Source organism: Ovis canadensis, chromosome 1, assembly GCF_042477335.2.
Source record: "Ovis canadensis isolate MfBH-ARS-UI-01 breed Bighorn chromosome 1, ARS-UI_OviCan_v2, whole genome shotgun sequence".
Classification (NCBI taxonomy): domain Eukaryota; kingdom Metazoa; phylum Chordata; class Mammalia; order Artiodactyla; family Bovidae; genus Ovis; species Ovis canadensis.
This window is the reverse complement of record NC_091245.1, coordinates 213,165,462-213,185,229: the sequence shown is the minus strand read 5'-3', so window position 1 is coordinate 213,185,229 and position 19,768 is coordinate 213,165,462. Positions and strand designations below refer to the sequence as shown.

At 36.4% G+C, this 19,768-nt stretch overlaps 1 protein-coding gene across 4 annotated transcripts in view; it reads right to left on the bottom strand.

The window, feature by feature from the left end:
• The window catches only part of TBL1XR1 (TBL1X/Y related 1), a 176,771-nt gene that overhangs the window by 9,144 nt on the left and 147,859 nt on the right, over positions 1-19,768 (bottom strand). For all 4 annotated transcript variants that reach the window (XM_069559600.1, XM_069559627.1, XM_069559618.1 and 1 more), the window contains 9 exons: positions 18,315-18,537; positions 17,461-17,593; positions 16,966-17,107; positions 14,240-14,303; positions 14,049-14,146; positions 12,808-12,868; positions 4,372-4,493; positions 4,158-4,232; positions 174-301 (listed from right to left, as the gene is read on the bottom strand). In XM_069559600.1, the coding sequence (XP_069415701.1) occupies positions 174-301; positions 4,158-4,232; positions 4,372-4,493; positions 12,808-12,868; positions 14,049-14,146; positions 14,240-14,303; positions 16,966-17,107; positions 17,461-17,593; positions 18,315-18,537 (1,046 nt within the window). The remainder of the gene's footprint in view (positions 1-173; positions 302-4,157; positions 4,233-4,371; positions 4,494-12,807; positions 12,869-14,048; positions 14,147-14,239; positions 14,304-16,965; positions 17,108-17,460; positions 17,594-18,314; positions 18,538-19,768) is intronic.

Sequence of the window (19,768 nt, the reverse complement as noted above, 5' to 3'; positions counted from 1 at the left end):
TAAACAAAATCCATTATGAGCTGAAATAATAAAATGTCTAAGTGTTCCCATTTAAAAAATACTCCTTGCAGGACACATTCCCAATTTACTGAATTTTCCTAATTTTCTGCCATAATGTAAGAATTTTCTTTTTGTAAAAGACTCATAAAGGAAAAGCAAAACAGAAATGTTACCTTGCTAACATAAGGTTGGCATTTGGATTGCTTGTCCCTGGCCCTGTTGGACTCCATTTGATAGTATAAATTTCTTTATTATGTGCTTGCAAATCATGGACACAGTTGTCTTGTTTCATACTCCATATCTAAACAAAAAGTGTGTGTAAATTAGCTTTCCATACAAAGGATACATTTATAATATGATCTAGCCAGTCCAAAATATGTGGCATAACCATAACAATAATTATAGAGATCAAGAGAATATATGCAAAGAAATTAAAATGTAGTAGAATTTATTTAATATTTGTTTTTTAAAAATGACAAAATAGCTTCAAGTTCATTCTAATAATCAGTATTGTGAGGCTTCAGGATTCAATAAATTGTAGTTCTAAGATTATTTTTGAAAGCTTCAGATGGTACAAATATAAACATTCAGTAATTTCCTTGGTAATGATGCTACAATATTTAAGGCATTCGTTTTTATGCTATCCTTTAAAAATAAAGATATACATTATAAGTTCCTCTTAGAATTCAGAATTAGGAACTATATGGCAATGGGGAAGGGAAAGTTGATAAGGAATATACAGATAATACAGTATGATTCATGTTGACACCAAAGGATAGGCAATAAAAGCACACACAAAAAAAGGCAAGAGGGACTACATACAATTACAACGTTTCTGCACAGCAAAGAAAACAATCAATAAAGTAAAAAGGCAACAACCTATGGAATGAGAGAAAATACTGCAACCCATATATCCAATAACTTTCAAAATATGTAAGGAAATCCTACAACTCAAAAGCAAAATACTAATTTTAAAATGGACAAAGGACTTGACATTCCTTCCAAATCGACATACAAATGGCCAACAGGTTATATGATGAGATGCTCAATGGCACGGATAATCAGGGAAAAGCAAATCAAAACTACAATGAGATATCACTTCACAACTGTTAGATGGCTACCATAAATTTTAAAAATTTTGTCAAGAATATAGAGAACTTGGAACCCTTATAAACTGCTGATAAATGAATACAAAATGGTGCAGCCATGATGAAAACCAGTATGGAGGTTCTCCCTCAAATTTTAGCAACTATCCCCATATGAACCAGCAATTCCACATCTGGCTACATATATATAAAACATATAAAATGAAACCAGGCTCTTGAGGTGGTATCTGTACTCCCATGTTCACTGCAGCATTCTTCAGAAAAGCCAAAATATAGAAACAGCCTAAGAGTCCAACAATGGGTGAGTGGGAAAAGAAGAAGATGGGCGTGCACACAGTGGAGCACATTCAGACTGAACGTATAACGAAATCCTGCAGTATTCAACAGGACAACATGGATACATTTTAAAAACAAACATTGCATGATTCCATTTACATGAGGTATCTAAGAATCAAACTCATAAAAGCAAGAAAAAAGAATGGCGGGGATAAACAGTAAGGTCCTATATAGTATATAGCACAGAAATCATACTCAATATCCTATAATAAACAATAATGGAAAAGAAAAAAAGAATGGTGGTTGTAAGGAGTTGTGGTGGAGGTGGGCTGCTACTCAAAAAGTATAAAATTTCAACCCTAGAGGAGATCTGCCATACAACACTGTGTTTAGATAACAATACTGTATAGTACATTTTAAAATCTGTTAAAAGGTAGATCTCATCTGTTCTCACCATAATAAGATTTAGAAATTTTAAATGGTCCATATAGAAAAAAACCATTAAAAAAGCAATAATTAAAGTTAAAATGGTAAGCAGAAAACACTTTTCTCAAGTTGAAAACATGTTTATTATGCAATACAGATTAAAAACTCGTACTGTTTTTGAGCAAAAGTTAAGAGAAACCTGTATCAACAGTATTTCTGACAAAATCACTCAATAAAGACAAGATGGAAAATCTTGCCCAAAACAAACATACACCAAACACAAGTGCCAACAAAGAAACAAAAATCAGCTGGGATTTCACACTTCTGCAATGAAACTGAGATAACGAAACAGTATCATAATGTTCTGTATTCTGCTAAGTCGCTTCAGTTGTGTCTGACTCTGTGCAACCCCACAGACGGCAGCCCACCAGGTTCCCCCGTCCCAGGGATTCTCCAGGCAAGAACAATGGAGTGGGTTGCCATTTCCTTCTCCAATGCATGGAAGTGAAAGATGAAAGTGAAGTTGCTCAGTCGTGTCCGACTCTTAGCGACCCCATGGACTGAAGCCTACCAGGCTCCTCTGCCCATGGGATTTTCCAGGCAAGAGTACTGGAGTGGGGTGCCATTGCCTTCTCCGGTTTTGTATCCTAGGTATACATAACTCCATGTAAATATGTGCAAAAGATAAGTTTCCAAAACGTATTTCATGCCAGCTTTCAATAGCACTGATATTACTGACCATTCTCTTCAACACCTCCTTGAAATATTCTTCTCTACACATACATACTATTTCCACTGAAGTCATTCCTGCTAGGTTTTCTCTTGGAACCTGATTCTTCTTAAAGCAGGTAAATATTACAGAGTTTAAGACTTTTAAAGCTTTCTTCTTCTTTTACTTGATACTTTTTACCTACACAATTTTGTCCACGCCCATGGCTTTGAATGACCATCCATCTATTGAGGATTCCCGAATAGTTACATCAAACTTTGAGTTCTTCTCTGAGCCTCAGACCAACCTGGCACTTCCACTTGCATGACTCAAAGGCACTATCCAAGCGAAGCATAATCTTCTCATTTATCTGCTGTTCCTTCTTCTCAAAGTATGGCTTCACTAGACATTATCCATCCTTATAGCTTCTGCTTTAAAATTCTATGACCTTTTATTATTCTTGGAACAACAACAACAAAACTCTCTAACACTTTCTAATTCAAACATATCTCTTGAACTGCAAATCAGTAGCTGAGAGTAGCCACTGGCCTTCTTTCATTTCCTTGTATGTACCACACTCTGCTCCCAAAGAAGTTTTTTGCCCTTTATTCATTTTATAAGCATAACGTATGTGCATGCAAGGGTGCCAGGTGGCACAGTGGTAAATAATCTGCCTGCCCATGCAGGAGATGCAGAGATGTGGGTTTGATCCCTGGAGTAGGCAATGGTAACTCACCCCAGTATTCTTGCCTGGAAAATTCCACAGAGGAGGCTGGTGGGCTGTGGTCCTCACACATGACTGAGTGAGCAGGTGTGTGCACATGCACGCACGCACACACTTGCAAAGTAATCTCGCAAATGCAAGTGTGAAGAAAAGCATTTTTATCAGCAATGCTTACAGAGGAGTCCAGACTTGAGAAAACCTAACTAAAAGCATAGCTGGTATTTAAGGAAAAAACCCCCACCAGGTTACCAAGGTTACATTTAATCTGTTCATGGGAAGAGGAAAAGCAGTTTTCCTTCATGATTATCCTATGAAGGTTATCACGTTTGTAGGCAGTGGCATTGTAAAGTCAAAGGTAAATTATTTTTAGTAGAGCTAATTTGATGAAGCATACAGCTCAAGCTTCATTAATTTTGAAGATTATTATATTTTTCTTTATCTCAAAAAGCTTTTCTCACCCCTTAATTCTGGTATGTGATATACACAGGGGCTAGGTGTTAGTTTTTGCTTTTAGTTATAAAACAAGAAAAATGTAAACTCATATTGAGATGTGAATTCTGACATGTCAACTATGCTCATTCACCGATTAAGCTATATATCCACTACACATCAGTTTCCGAGCAAAGGTGATATATATCCACACCACAGCAAAAACCCAATTAATACACTGCTCAGAATATCAGTCAAATCCATGAATCCTACAAAGATCTTCATTAATTACCTGTGAGTCAGATCTTTACATGAGCAAATAACCTTTCATTGTACCAAAATATGACTCATTACTAGCAAAGGCAATTTATAATAACACAAATCTTAGTATCATAATTCCCAACTACAAGAGGCACATTCTGAGAATGGCCAGCGCAGCCACACTGTATAACTCCTCAGCCCCCTTCCTCCCTCCTATCTGAATTACCTTCAAGGTCATGTCATCAGAACAGGATGCCAGGAGATTGCCAGTTGGGTCCCATTTGATAGCATTTACTTCATTCTAAAAATAACAGTAAACATTCACATTTTCATTTCATAGACTTGGTTGTTCTTTGGGTATTAAACACATACTTCAAAACCACTGAAACATTACTTATTCATCATAATTGCTTTAAAGGAGGGAGAAAAAAGTTTCTCACCGTGTGTCCCTGGAATGTTTTAATAGGTCTGTCTTGTCCTAATTTACAGACATGAATGCACATATCTGTACTACAAGAAGCGAAAGTGTTGTTGCTCTGCCAGTCAACATCCAATGCTGGTGCTGCAAAGGAAAAAAGGCCAGGTTTGTATTCATTCCACACGTACTGAAATCTGGGTGCTTTAGTTTTAAAACATTGCTGGACATTAAGAACTTAAATGATTTGCTTTATTCTTTTTATATTAATAGAATTTTTAAGATTATGGTACTTAAATATCGCAAATATTAATACATTTCAGTTTGGTTGTCTCTGTGAGACACAGCCTAATAGAAAGTATACTGGCCTGGTAACCAGGAGATGAGGGTTCCTGAGAGTTTGCTCTGTAAATTACTAGCACTAGACTCTTGGTACCTCATTTCTAAAAGAATAAAATTAAATGTGATGCTACATTTCCTTTTGTTTCTAAAATTCTGTGAGTGTTCAATGGATAAGAAGCCTTGTTTTGCTATTCCCTAACTAATGGGCCCTTATAAGCAAGTCAGCTCTCACGCTATTTCTCTCTGCTAAAAAATGGGGATAAAAACCTTTACACTTAGTACTCAAGGATATTGTGAACATCAAGTTAGATAACGTGTATGAAAGTACTTTGTAAATTACAAGTGAGACAAATGTTACACTAAGTAAGTACCATTTCCACTATCTACTTAACCGATAAATGGGAGTATTACATGATTGGCAAATACATTTTGCTTCTAACTGATTCTTGTCAAATATATCTTAAATTCTACATCACTGAATTTAAAACCTCAGAAGTTCAAAAGCTGGCTGGCATTTAATACTTTAGCTCAGATATGATTAAAGATTCTTTCCTTTCTCATTTTCCCCTGTTGCAAAGTGCAAAGCTTCTCTATAATTAGCAATGCAGATTAAGGTAATGATAGCAAGTAACTGGGTTAAGCAATAGAAGCATACCAAACACTGCATTTAGAGCAGGCAGTAGGTGGTTGGGGGAAAAGGTGAGAATCAAAAATGAAGCTTGCTTGGCAAGACAAGGAAAATCCCGATATATAACAAACACTTCAGAGCCCTGCATGAATTAGGTTGACCCTAGACCTTTGTCACCAGAACTGTTCCCTTCCTTGGCTCCTTTCCTCTTTCCCAGCCTGCTTCTGGGAGAATCCAACTAAGTCAGTGAATAAAAACACTGGCCCACTTTGATCAGCACGATGTCTGGTATGCTGTTGTTCATGTGCACCACAACCTCTTAGAGCAATGTAGACAACCGTTCCTCTGTGAGCTTATCTTCAGCCCACTCCTCACCTCGCTCTGCCCTGCCCTTCTTTGCCACCAGGACATGACATATTGCAGGTCTCCATGCCTGCAGTACCCTAGATGGGCTCATTAAGTGGAAGAAACTGTCAGAAGTCTAAGGTCAGGAGAAAGAGGGCAGACAGGCAACTCTGTGGTCCTCTCTCTTTAAGACTGGGTCTTTGGCAGTGACTCTGATTGCTCCATGGTGCCTGCTCTCGCCAGGGAGCCTATTCTCTAAAGACACCATTTCCACTGGGTAGTTGGATCCTATCATTTTCTCTACAGTCTTAGGTTTACTGCAGTTGTTAAACTCTGAGTTACCTCCTACTTCTCTATTCTTCACTCTTGTAAGACTTCTGCTAGAGTTTCCTTATATTATGTTCCCTTTCTTGAATTACCTGGTTTAGATTTTGTCTTTGTGATTTGGAATTGGAGTCAGTAACTACACCTTCATTTTGACATTAAATATTATTACGATACAATTTTGAAAAATAATTTTAACAAAATGCTTATATGATAATTTATTATAGTGTTAAGAAGTGGGGGAAAGGACTTCCCTGGTGGCACAGTAGATAAGGGTTTGCCTGCCAATGCAGGGGACACGAGTTCGATCCCTGGTTTGGGCAAATTTCACAGGTTGCGGTGCAACCAGGCCCTTGTACCACAACTACTGAGCCTGTGCTCTGCAAAGAAGAGAAGCCACTGCAATGAGAAGCTCACACACCACAACGAGGAGTGGCTCCTATTCGCTGCGACCAGAGAATGCCTGCGTGTAGCAACAAAGACCCAGTGCAAACACCCCCCAAAAATAATTGTGTGTATGGGGGTGTGTGTGTGCCAAAAATGTAAATAATTTAAAGAACAATTAAAAGTTATATAATAAAACGCTGTGAAGAAGGCCAAGTATCTGTTGTGCTCCACCAGGGTATCAATCTGATAGTGCATCATCTGAAAATGTTAGATAGGTGGCTGAGAAAATCAGAAACAGTATTTAAACAAATACACTATTAGGTCCAAACCAAAACAAAAACTAAGTGTATAACCAGGTAAAGATAACTGAAGGAAGCTGGAGAATGCTAAGACATGAGTTGTATGATTAATGTTCTGTGATATGCTTGGCTCATAAGATACAATGATTATAGATTGGTGTGATCTAAGAACCCATACTGCCTTACTTTATATTTTATTCCTAAAATTTAAAAATAACTCTAGGTAATATAAGTCCTTCAGGATAGAGACACATCTTTAACATAAAATATATTTTTATGTAGGTAATACATGAGAGGTATATTTACTATTATTGGTTTCATTTTTCATATGATGAAAAAGGCTAAGAAAAGTTATTGGCCGAGGGTACACAATCTTCTAAATTCCTGGAGCTGGAATTCCCTGATGGTCCAGTGGTTAGCACTCTGCTCTTTCACTGCAGGGGGCATGAGTCTGATCCTTGGTTGAGGAACAAGGATCCTGCAAGTTGCAAGGTGCAGCAAAAAAAGAAAAAAGCCCTGGAACTAAGATTTAATCTCTGTGTCCTCCAATTCTGATTTATTTTTTGTTAACCCATGTATCTTTCATAATCCAGAAAGGTAATAAATAAACCTATGAGGGAAGGGGAAAAGGCATTTAATATTCATTTGCCTTTTTCAAAAAAACAGCTTCACTGAGATATAATTCATGTATCATACATTTCATCCATTTAAAGTGTGCAATTCAATGGCTTTTAGCATATTACATTAGTTTTAAAATATTGTGGTCATACATAACATGAAATTTGTCATTTAATTAAGTGTACAATTCAGCTGTATCAATTACATTCACAATACTGTACAATCATCACCACTATTTTCAAAGTTCTGCATCACCCCAAACAGAAATTCTGTAACCATTAAGCAACAACTCTCCATTTCGCCCTCCTCCCAGCCTCTGTAATCGTTACTTTTACAGTTATGTCTGATTTACTTCACTTAGCATAAGGTATACAAGTTCTCCGGTGTTGCAGCATGTATCAGAAATCCATTTTTTTTAATGGCTGAATAATAATCCATGTATATAGAGACCTCATTCTGTTCATCCACTCATCTGCTCATGGACAGTGTGCTGTTCTCACCCTTTGGCTACTGTGAACAATGCTATAAATACTGCTATGAATTCATTCAAGTTCCTGCCTTCAATTCAATTACCTAGGAGGAGAACTGCTGGGTCATATGGTAATTCTATGTTTAGCTTTTTGAGGAACTGTCATATTCTTTTCCACAAATGTACCATTTTACATACCTACTAACAAAGTATAAGGATTCTAATTTCTCCACATCATTATGAACACTTATTTTTTATAGCTATCCTAATGAACATGAAATGGTTAATTCATCTATAACCATGATTTATGCTTTATTTAAGAGTATATGGATGAAAATACAGTATAGGAATTAGAATATGGTAATTTTAAAAGCATGGTAGACTTCTATTTCTGGTCAAGATGGGGTAACAGGAAAGAAATTTACCTCCTGCCCAAAATAGCCAAACACTTACAAAATGTACGAAATAACAGTACAAGACTCTGGGTTAGTGCTCGCGTTAGGTGCTCAGTTGTGTCCGACTATTTGAGATTCCACAGACCACAGCCTGCCAGGCTCCTCTATCCATGGAATTCTCCAGACAAGAAGACTAGAGTGGGTGACCACTGCCTTTTCCAGAGCATCTTCCTGACCCAGGGATCAAACCTGGGTCTCCTGCATTGCAAAAGGATTTTTTTTACCATCTGAGCCACCAGGGAAGACTCTGGGTACGAGACAACAAAGGACAGTGGTTCTTCAGAGAAGGAAATCAACCAACAATGTGCCTTTAACTGCTCATATATGATTTGGAAAAATGTCCAGATCTTGGCCCATGGAAGAGGAATTTCCCTAAGGAAGAGATTAATGAAATTCCTGAGGGGAAGAGATAAAGCTCAGAATCTAGAGAGCCACAGGCAGCTAGAATTCATAGCACAAGAAAGGAGAGAGCTAGGCAGACAGAATTCTGAAGACCTGCAGCGGGCCCAACTCACACAGTTAGCTATACTAATCAGCATAAGTACTAGCTGAGCCTTGGGAAAGAAGAACTGAAAAGGATTAGAAGAAAGAAGACTGGAAACGTGCAGCAGGCTAGAAAACCTTTTGATTCAGGGAACACTGGTTTGAGTACATCTAGGTTCTTGCCTCAGTACCAGGAAATAATTAGCTCTACACTGAGCACTGTTTCCCTGACATTTAACAAGTTTCATAAGCGTGACCCAAAGGATCAGACCATTTCCAGGTAATTTAACAATGTGCCAGAACAAAGTTCACAAATAACTAGAAGAAAAGGAGTGTAAACCTGAAAAACAGCATAGAAATTATCCCACTTCTCAGGTGGCGCTAGTGGTAAAGAATCCACCTGCTACTGCAGGAGACGTAAAAGAGATGTGGGTTCAAAACGGCAACCCGTTCCAGTACCCTTGCCCTTTCGAAGCCTGGTGGGCTATCCAGTCCATGGTGTCAGAGAGTTGGACATGACTGAGCACACCCGAAAAAAGTACTGGATAAAAAATGAAGAGTATTAAGGGAAATCAAGCAGACTAATAAACACACTCAAAACTTCAAGTTAAAAAAAATGTGGGGAGGAAGTAGAATATTCTTTAAAAATAATGGTCAAAAATTTTTTTCACTTGAAGGAAACTATGTATGAAGACATCCAAGAAGCTTCAAAGTCAAGAAACAAAGAAAACTGAACTAAGGCACAACATATTCAAATTGTACAAAATCACTTATAAGCAGAAAAATCTTAAAAGCAGCCAGATAAAACAAGACAAATTACTACAGAGCAATAAGGATGAAAACTGGAATAAGTTCAAGTGTAAATAAGAGAACACAGCAATATTTTTTTAAAGTACTGCAAGAAAAATATCCTGTCAACCCCAGAACTCTATACTCAACAACAACAAAATCTTTCAATAATGAAAGTGAAATACAGACTTGTTCATATATATAGAAAGAATTCATCAGCATTAGATTTGCACTATAAGGAATGTTAAAGCCGTCTGGGCAGAAAATAAATGAAACTAGATGAACTAGATGTGTATGCACCTACACAAAGAAACGAACAGCTGGAAATGGTAACTATGAGTAAAAATTATTATTATTTAATCTCTTTAAAATATCACTTGAAAGTATATAGTGCTAAGTTAAAGATGTGTACTATAAATCCTGATGCAACCACTATAATAAAAGATTTATAGTTAATAACCCACCAAAGGAAGAAAACTGTAATCATAAAAATATTCATATAATCCAAATGAAAGTGGAAAAACAGGAAAAGAAGAGATAAATATAGACATTTGATTAATTTAAATGCAATCATATCAATAATCACATTAAATGTAAAGAGCCTAAAAATTACCATTAAAAGGCAGCGGTTGATATTCAGTAAACAAGCAATAAACAATGCCTATATAAATTACACTTCAAATGTAAAAGTATGGAGGTATATATACCATGCCAACACTAACCAAAAGAAACTTGAAGGGCTACATTAACATCAGATTATGTAGATTGCAGAACATGAAAAAAAAAAAGAAAAAGAGGATCATTAACAAAATGATAAATGGATCAATTCAACATGAGGATGCAACATTCCTAAATGTTAATGTCCTTATTAGCACTGTTTCAAAATACATAAAGCAAAAACTGAGGGAAGAAATTAGAAACTGTGTTTTCCAATTATTATTGATGATTTCAATACCCTTCTCTCAGTAACAGGTGGTGTAAGTAGACAGAACAACCAGTTAGGGCTATAAAAGATTTGAACAGCCTTATGAAACAACTTGACCCTCATGACATTTGTAGGAACAATGGAATTATATTAGAAAGCGGGCTTCGCTGGCAGCCCAGTGGTTAAGAATCCACCTTACAATGTAGGGGTCACTGGGTTTGTTTGATTCCTGGCCCATGAAGATCCCACATACTGCAGGGTAAAAAGCTCATGTGCCACAACTAGTAAAAGCCTGTGCTCTGGAGCCTGCAAGCCTCAAATACTGAAGCCTGTGCACCACAGAGCTCGCATTCTGCGACAAGAAGCCCAGGCCCCGTAACTAGAGTACCCCCAATCTCCACAACTAGAAAAAGCCTGCACACAGCAACGAAGACCTAGTGCAGTCAAAAATAAAATGAATATTTTTATTAAAAATTAGAAAGCAATGCTACAAAGACCTCGAAAAACTTTCCAATTATTCATTAATATGCCGAATCAAAATTACTTCAGAAAGTATTCTGAACTGAATGAAATCACAATATCTGAAAAATTCTGAGATGTCACTAAGTAGTAGTTAGAGGTAAATTTATAGCACTGAATGTCAGATCCCCATTAGAAAAGTAGAAAGGTTTCAAATCAGTGACCTCAACTTCTATATCAAGCAAAAGAAAAAGATACGTCACCAAAGAAGACATACAGATGATAAATTAACACGTGACAAGATGCTTAGCATCATTAATCATTAGGAACTACAAATAAAACCACAGTGAGACACCACTACACACTCATTACAGGGGATACAATTAAAAAGACTGATCATATACCAAGTGCTGGCAAGGATATGGAGGGCCTGGACACACACACACACACACACACACCCCTCAATAAAGCCATTTAAAAAATAAAAAAAACATGGCAGGAAAGAATATCACAGGTAAAATGGCTTTTTATCTGTAAAATGACTTCTACATCATCTACCCCTGGGTTGCAGCCAAGACTAAATGGGATTGTGTATAAAGAGCATTACCTCCAACACAAAGGTGGCACACATTATAAAGCAACTCATAACAACGCCACACCCACTTATTTCAATTTTCCATCACTCCTAGGATGTAGGAAAAATCTTTAGGCAGAATGGTCAGAGGACTAAGAGAATTCTATCTGTTGAGGACTCGAAGCAAAGGCGGAAAGGGATTAAAACAGGTAAACAGATACTGATGTGTAAATAAATACTTATTAATGTGGTAGGCTTTAATCAGGTTGAATTGTTTAACACAAACTTGCAAAATTATGCCACTCAGATACTACTGAAAAATCATTTTGTGCCTTATTTGACTTATTGAATCACACTAAATAAAGAAATACAAAAAAGCAAAATGCCAAAAGCTTTGCATTTCAATTTTAAAGGTAACACTGTGCCACTGACTATAAAAAGGATACTACCAAAGCCTTGAAAACAACCAGAATTACTTAACTCAGCTTCCAATTTAAAACTCTTTCCAACCACAACACAATCTTGCATGATGCAATTAAATCAGGCAGTACTAAAACTACTGTTCTAAACATTATTAGGGATCTTGTTCCAGTTTAACATCAGTTTCTGTTCTCAGAATCCCCCCTGAAAGCAGAAACAAAGTTCTAGGATGCACAAGAGTGTTGGTACTAAAATCAAGGTGTCTCTACACATCAGGATATAAGCCCTGGTGCACAGCTATATATCATGGAGAAAGCAGCACACTATTTTGGAGATCAGATTTATCTGATTTAAGTATCAAATTATTTCCTAAAAGAAAATATATGAAGCGCCACAGCAGCAGTATCGGGAAAGCCTTATAATTTTTATTTTAGGTAAGCAAGAGGACTGTTTTAGATACATAAATTAAAATAAAACATGACAATACCTAAATCTGTAGGAGTTTATGCATTATTTTAATATATATGTATTAGTCTTACACACTTACTCAAACGGTATTTTTTATCCCTCATTTACAGATAGAGAAAATACGGCTCAGAAAGGTTCAATGACTCTCTCAGTCTTGAAGCTTGTTAAGTGGAGTGGGATTCACAAGCACACCTAGACATCCTGGATCAAAAATCTATGTTCTTACCATTAAATATTACCAACTCTAATGGCACCAGGTTGAAAACGCTTTTTTATGGTACATTTCACAGAAAACATTTGATGGTCCTCTGATGATTAATTATCTGAAAGCCACTAAACATCAACTCCTCAAAGGATTAGGAACAAAGCTTACATTTGATAGTTCAAGATTTTAGATGAATTATATGCTATTAGAAGTTTAGTTAGGAAAACAGACAAAAGTTCTAACAGTTCTCATGTAAACTGTGAAGATTTACCTGAATGAAAAGGAAATTGTTGCTTGGCTTCACCAGTATGTGCATCCCAAATAATTGTAGTCTAAGATAGAAAAGAAAAATATATTGCTAAGAAAAGTTTATCATATATACATAAATTAAATGCCTCATCATATTAAAGCAATATGAAATGTCAGAGTGCATTTAACATTTTAGTACAATGAGGCTATATTCCACTGGGAGCAGGGAAAGGATGTTTAAATTAAACTGTTAAGCAGTTTAATTCTACCCTGGTGACTTTTCATCAGTCAACTTACTTCAAATAACAATTACTGGTTGTCTACAAAGTACCAAACATTATATTAGATTAAGAAACTCCATTGTAGTAGTATATTTAATGTCAGATTTTTATTGCTATGTAGTAGCTTGAGGAGGCAAATTTTTGGTTAATATCATAATCAGCTAATTCTCAATATTAAGATTTTTAAAGCTCACATTTATAAATAAAGGCAGCTTTAATTCTGACAATAATTAAAACAATGTTTTTTATATTACATCAAAGTATAACATACACATCTGAATGGATATATTCACAATTTCACTAATACCCTCCCATCACTAATTTTATAACTTTGGAGTCTTTAAGTATTGTAGATTGGCAGTAACTACTAAGAAGGCTTTCCCCTCCCATTCCTGGCCACCTTCACATTCTTCCTTTTTGCCTACTTCCCTTTTTGACAATATACTGGTAACTATGGGCATGTACTTTCCTATATTATAAAATAATCTTTTCTGTGATGTGTGGTAAAGGAATTAACTTTAAGAAAATGAAGGAGAAATAACAAATGATTTCAACCTACCCAAGTTTACCAGCCATGTTAGGTGAAAGCTGGAAAGACCCTGCATTTCCTGCATTTTCAATTAAACATTAGGAGTTCAGCTAACAGACTGACTCTAAGATTTCCCATGAAATCACTCCAGAGCCATACTCACTGATGCGATTAACTAAAAGCTACAGAAAAGAGATGAAGAGTATTGGATATATGACTTCACTATGGCTCAAATTCCAAAACAATGAAGAGCAGTCACACAGATAAGAATAAAGGGCATCTGCACAGATTTAAGAATGAGCTGACAGAAAATCTAAGAAAGCATTTCTATTCTTAACATAAATTCACATGTGAATTTCCCAAATATGAATGTTTTATTATTTATGTGATTAGCAGAGAATATTACTCTCAAGTATACTCTTTAACAAATTAACTTTTACAGAAGCTAATTACCTTGTCTACTCCAGCACTTAGGATGAAATTTCCTTTCTTATTCCATTTTAATGCAAATATGGGGCCTTTATGCTGCCCCAAAGTGCTAGCAAGGTTACCTAAAATTCAAAAGGAAAAACATTAAAATTACTTTAAGCTTTATAATTTGGATCAACAGTAAAAACAAGTGGGGAAAAAAATGCTTTATTTACCATCTTTAGTCCATATTCTGGCAAACCCATCATAAGAACCAGTTGCTAGAAGTGTACCTTCACTCTGTTGGAGAAACACATTTCTTTCAATTATATAACCCAAAAAGGGTATTTAAATTTTATTAGAATATATTATGTTTAATCCCAAGTACAGCAGGTCTGTGACATTCTCTGCTTCAAGACCTTCAGCTTTGCCTATTTGAAAGTGCGAGAAAAGGCCTCCAGAACACCCTTCATGCTGTGAAGCTAGTATTTTGGCAGCATTCAGTCAGGGCGCAGGCCTCACACCCCAGTCCTGGAAGGGCAGTAACTGCTTGGGAGCAAGATTATCACCGCTCTTACAGGGGCTGAGGTCTACTTACTGTACTCTCACAAAGGCCTAGGACTAAAGGTGGGGGTCAGGTGGGGGATTAGAAAGGACATCAAAATCTTAATCTTATGATTTAATAAAGGTATTCAATAAAAATCAAAATCTTCCAAAATGTTTCATTAAGGTTAGAAGTTCTCATATTGTCCTCCCTCTAAATCTTTTACTGTCTAAACTGTGTGTGTTCCAAATAATAGTTTCAGATGATCAGATTCTTAAATATCACTACATTAAACATCTTTCTTTTGTTAATTTTTTCCTGTACCAATAAAAATAGCAATGCACACACAAAAACAAGAGTTAGAAGAGAGTGTAGGCTGACTTTATAGCTAACGAAGTGAGTATAGCTGTCCAGAACTACTCTACTCTGAGGAGGAATCCTTAACGTTTTCTCTAACCTTAAAATTTCCTATGGTGCCTTGCCTTGAATAATGGTCCAATGGCAGGACTTGCTAAGATCCAACTTATTCTGTGGAAATCCAAGTTTCAGAGTACATTACACAGACTATTGCTGAGATGAGTAAACATTACAGGAAAGACAGAATGAAATCCTGCCTTGCTGATGCTTTTTTTGGCAAGAGATGTGAAAGGAAGATCACCTTTTCAGACCTCTCCAGTCATCTAGCTGTACAGTTAAGTGACAAACAAATGCTGGTTGTAGGCGATGCAGATTCAGTTCTGCTAGGATTTGGAAATCCCCTATAGTTCTAAGGAACAAGGAGCGATGTTGAAGCTAATAGCGCAAGTTCATTTCCAAACTGCACAATGCAAAGTCTCCTTTAAACTAATGGTTTTAGACCATGGACCACTAGTAAAGTAGGAGAATAATCAGGAGCAGCTATCTCACAGGCTTCTGCTTTAGCCATGGAAATGAGCCATTAAACAACAATAACATTTTCTCTTTCTAGGGGAAGACTTAAGTTCATAGCAAATAATAAATCTTCCAAAAGTCTATACTTTTAAAAGCTTTAACTTGCAGTTCAGAAACACCGAACTCAACAAATCATTTGTTAACCATCCTTTTCAGTGTAAACTTTAATTAACATGGTCTCTGAGCCAAACAGCCTAAGAAGGGTATAAGGCCTTTGGCCTATGATATAGTAAGGTCCCATTTTAAGAACGGAATTCTTAGTTCTGACCCTACAATCAAATGACACTGTTGAGAATTCTCAACTTTATACGTGGGAAAGGGTAAATACATTGTTGGAAATTCAGAAAAGAACACTAATAAGCCTTACTATGAGTTCTGGAAGAATTTCATAGAAACTAAGAACTTCAGATAGTGTAATCACTTTGAAAGACAGATCTTATTTCTTGGAAAGAGATTTAGAAGATACTTTGAAAAGCCCCACAAAATGTTGTTAAAACAGAGACCAGAGAAGGAAAGGATGTCCACTTGCTAAGGAAAGGACAGCTGACCTCTAAAATTCTTTATAACACTGACACAGTCTAAGAAGTTACTAGAACCAGAGTTGGGGGAGTGGGAGGGTATTAAAAAAATGAACATAAAGTTACAAGGAAGAAAAAAGACAACATGGAATAAAGGAAAAGATACAGAAACTTTTAAAATGCTAATTTTCCGCAAATTACTTGTGGGAATGGTAGCAAAGAAAGCTGTTAATTATATATTTGAAACTGAAAGGATGAAGCTTTATCAATAGTGAAATCAAATTTTCTAGTAAGTAAAAGTAATCAAAGATATTGAATCATATATAGAATAAGAGAATTCTTAAGAGTCCTACAGCTAGAGTAAAGCTTGTAATTTAGACTAACGGTTCCTAAAAAGAGCTGGCAATGAAGTTTTCATCAATTAACAGCAAAATGAGAGAAACAAGACTATGTTTCTATTACATAGATTTCTCTTGTACCCCTAACAAAGGACTTAGTAGTTAAGAACTTAATTAATACTGGAATTAGGTAGCCTTTCCCTTCTCCAGGGCATCTTCCTGACGCAGGAATCGAACTGGGGTCTCCTGCATTTCAGGCTTTACCAACTGAGCTATCAGGGAAGCCCACTGAGAACCTAGTACGTGTCTATTATTGGTTTTCATTTACTATTTGATTTTTGTAAGACCATTAATACACTCCTACTTTATATGTGATGAGAATGAAGTACAGAGTGATGGACCACCAGTTATGCAAGGATTCTATATCTAGATAAACTGAGAGGCTGGAAGATGAACCTTGCCCTGTCTTTGCTTTTAACACATTTTGGGTTAGGGACTCCTAGTCTACTGTTCTTACTAGTGAAATTCAAAAATACCTTAACAAACAGACATGCCCTGCCACTAGTTTGAGGCTCAGGGAAGTTAAGCATGTTACTAACTACATCCACCATGGACAGCACAGCGATACTCACATTCCAATCTAGTGATGTCACATCCTTGTTGCTTGGGACATCTTGCCCTCCTTCTCGTATACAATGTCTAAGAACTAACTGTGTGGAGCCACTCGTGCTGTTTTCACTAAGGTTCCATATTCTTGCTGTTGAGTCTCCAGACCTATAAGGTATACAACATATTTTAAATTTTCATGATATTCTCAAGCATTACAGAAATCAAGGCAACAGATTTACATCCTATTATTAATGAGGCAAACACAAATCAGACTATCAGGCATTTCCATTTCCAGTATTTTTCTCAGTCTCCATTTTGGGGATGCCGAAATCACTCCTGAGGGAGTAATTTAAAAACTCTAACATTACTTCACGAAGAAATAAAGATTTACAGGGCAAAATGACCACAAACAAGCAACAACAAAAACCGGAAAGTGTAAGCAATATATTTGTAGAACACACAATATTTCAGTAAGATACTTTTAGAAATCCATTTTAATTTTACTTTGAAAAACATACCCTGATGCCAAGAGATCACTAACGGGGTTCCAGGCACAGATGAAAACTTCAGATTCGTGGCCCCGTAACACAACTGCTTTATTAGGAGGGATTTCAACATCCCCATCCACTTCCATCATATCAGTATGATTATCTGCATCATGAGAAATAGATGGAAAATTCCAGTTAGGTAATAATATCACAGCATATTGGAGGAAAAAAGGAATTCTTAACCAGCAGACAGAGTGTAACTTTCTTATCCCACTATGTCAGGTAATGTTGAAAATGACTATACAGAATTTATCACGTAAAAAATAAATTCCAACCTTTAGTTAAACATGAATATAATTTTTAAAAAAGAGATGTGCACCTAAGTGTGTGTTCAGAGATGGGGGAGCAGGGCTAGAGGAAAACTGTGAAAGGTTAGGCCCAAACACAGTTGAAAATGATAAAATAGTTTGAATTAAATATAATCCATGCCAACACTATTCTGAATTTCTGCCAGTAGGGGTTGCTGATATCATTCATATAACATCGAGTTGCCTTTATATCTCCATGCCAAAGCTTTATTGTATCTGTTAATGACTACTGTTATAAATTATATTTAGAAATCAAATGCAGATACAAAGTTCACCTAACAGTAAAAAAAAAAAAAGGTTTCTAAATATTCTTTTAAAAAGAATGAAAATAAGGTCCATGAAAGTAAATCTAGCTTTATGGAGCTTTAGGCATAAAAATCTGAATTGTGTGATACAAGTTAGGGGAACAAGTTGGCAAAAATTAAATAGACAGTGTTAGTTCAGCTAAAATGAGGCATCCCCATAAAGCAAGTTTCTTTTTTAATGGAACTTAAAAAAATTCTTCTTTCAGCTCACTTGCTATAGTATGTGCTCCATTCTCCTCCCCATTTGCTGTGTTTTCTCCATTTTTTGCAGATCCTTGTTGGTTTGTCGCAGCTGCAGCAGCTGCAGCAGCTGCTGCTTGTTGCTGTGCAAGTTTATCTCTATAAGCTTGTTGTCTTGTTTGTACTACATCAGGCATTACGGCATCTATCAGTGACAGAGACTCTATTGGTCGACCATCAAACAAGGTACCATCCTGGATTTGAAAAATTGTGAGAAGAAAAATCAAAGGTAACACATTTGGAGTAATTTGTATTCAGACAAGTTAACAGCAGAAAATAATCATTCCAAGAAAAAAACACTTTTCGGTAATTCCCTGAGTGCATGTAAGAAAGGAAGGAAGGAATCGGAGGGAAGAAGGAAACTAAAGGAAGCACTGTAAACAGCTGTTCCAATCGTCTTCCTCACCCAATTCTTTCTGGTAAGTGTTGCACAGATCAAAGCTGAAATACTGGAAGGAATTAAAAAAAAAAAAAAGTAGGCCTGGAGGGTAAAAAGGCTTTCAATTATATTCCCAAGTTCTGTTAGTCAAAAGTAATGTGGGATAGTTAATAAAATGATGAGATTTGGTGGCACATTTTGGTAAATACTTCTTTAAAACTAAAAACTTTTTAAATAGTTTTGCTGAATGCAAAAGTTTCTTGTGATTTAATTAAAACATTAAGGCAGAAATAGACATCAACATCAACAGACATTAATACATACAATCACCTCATTTCACTACTGTTATTGTTTTTTTAAGCCCTTGTTGCATTTGTTACGATACTGCTTCTGTTTTATGTGTTGTTTTTTTGGCCCGAAAGCAGGTAGGTCTTAGCTCCCTGACCAGGGATTGAACCCATGCTGCTCCACTGGAAGGCAGTCTTACTCACTGGAATGCCAGGGAAGTCCCTCATTTTACTACTGTTGAAATATGAGCACAATAAGATTTAAAGACTTCCACAGGTAGTCTATGGCAGCTGGAATCTGTTAACTGGTGCTATTCAAAGTGCAATCCAAAGACCAACAGTCCCCTCAACACCTGGAAACTTGTTAGAAATGAAGACTCAAAGCTATAGAATCAAAATCTCTAAAGGGCTCAGGAATCTCTATTTTAACAAGCTTTTCGGGAAAGTCTTATATGCACAGCAACATTTGAGAAGTACAGCTACAACTCACAGGCTAGTGTTCTTTAATTTTATCAAGTTGCTATATTTTCCAAAGCTCCTCTCACTGGTATTAGGAAGTTCACAATAAATAAGTTCTAAAGCAAGCAGGAGAAGAGACACAGGCACAGAGCAAGTCAGAAATAGAAACAGTGCATATTAGCTAGGAACATGCATAAATGAAGCCTGGCTCACTTAAGCTAGTGAACACGCACGAAGTGTTATGATGGGATGCTCCCAGTTACAAAACACTGAACATCTCTCTGAACTGTCGATTATAAT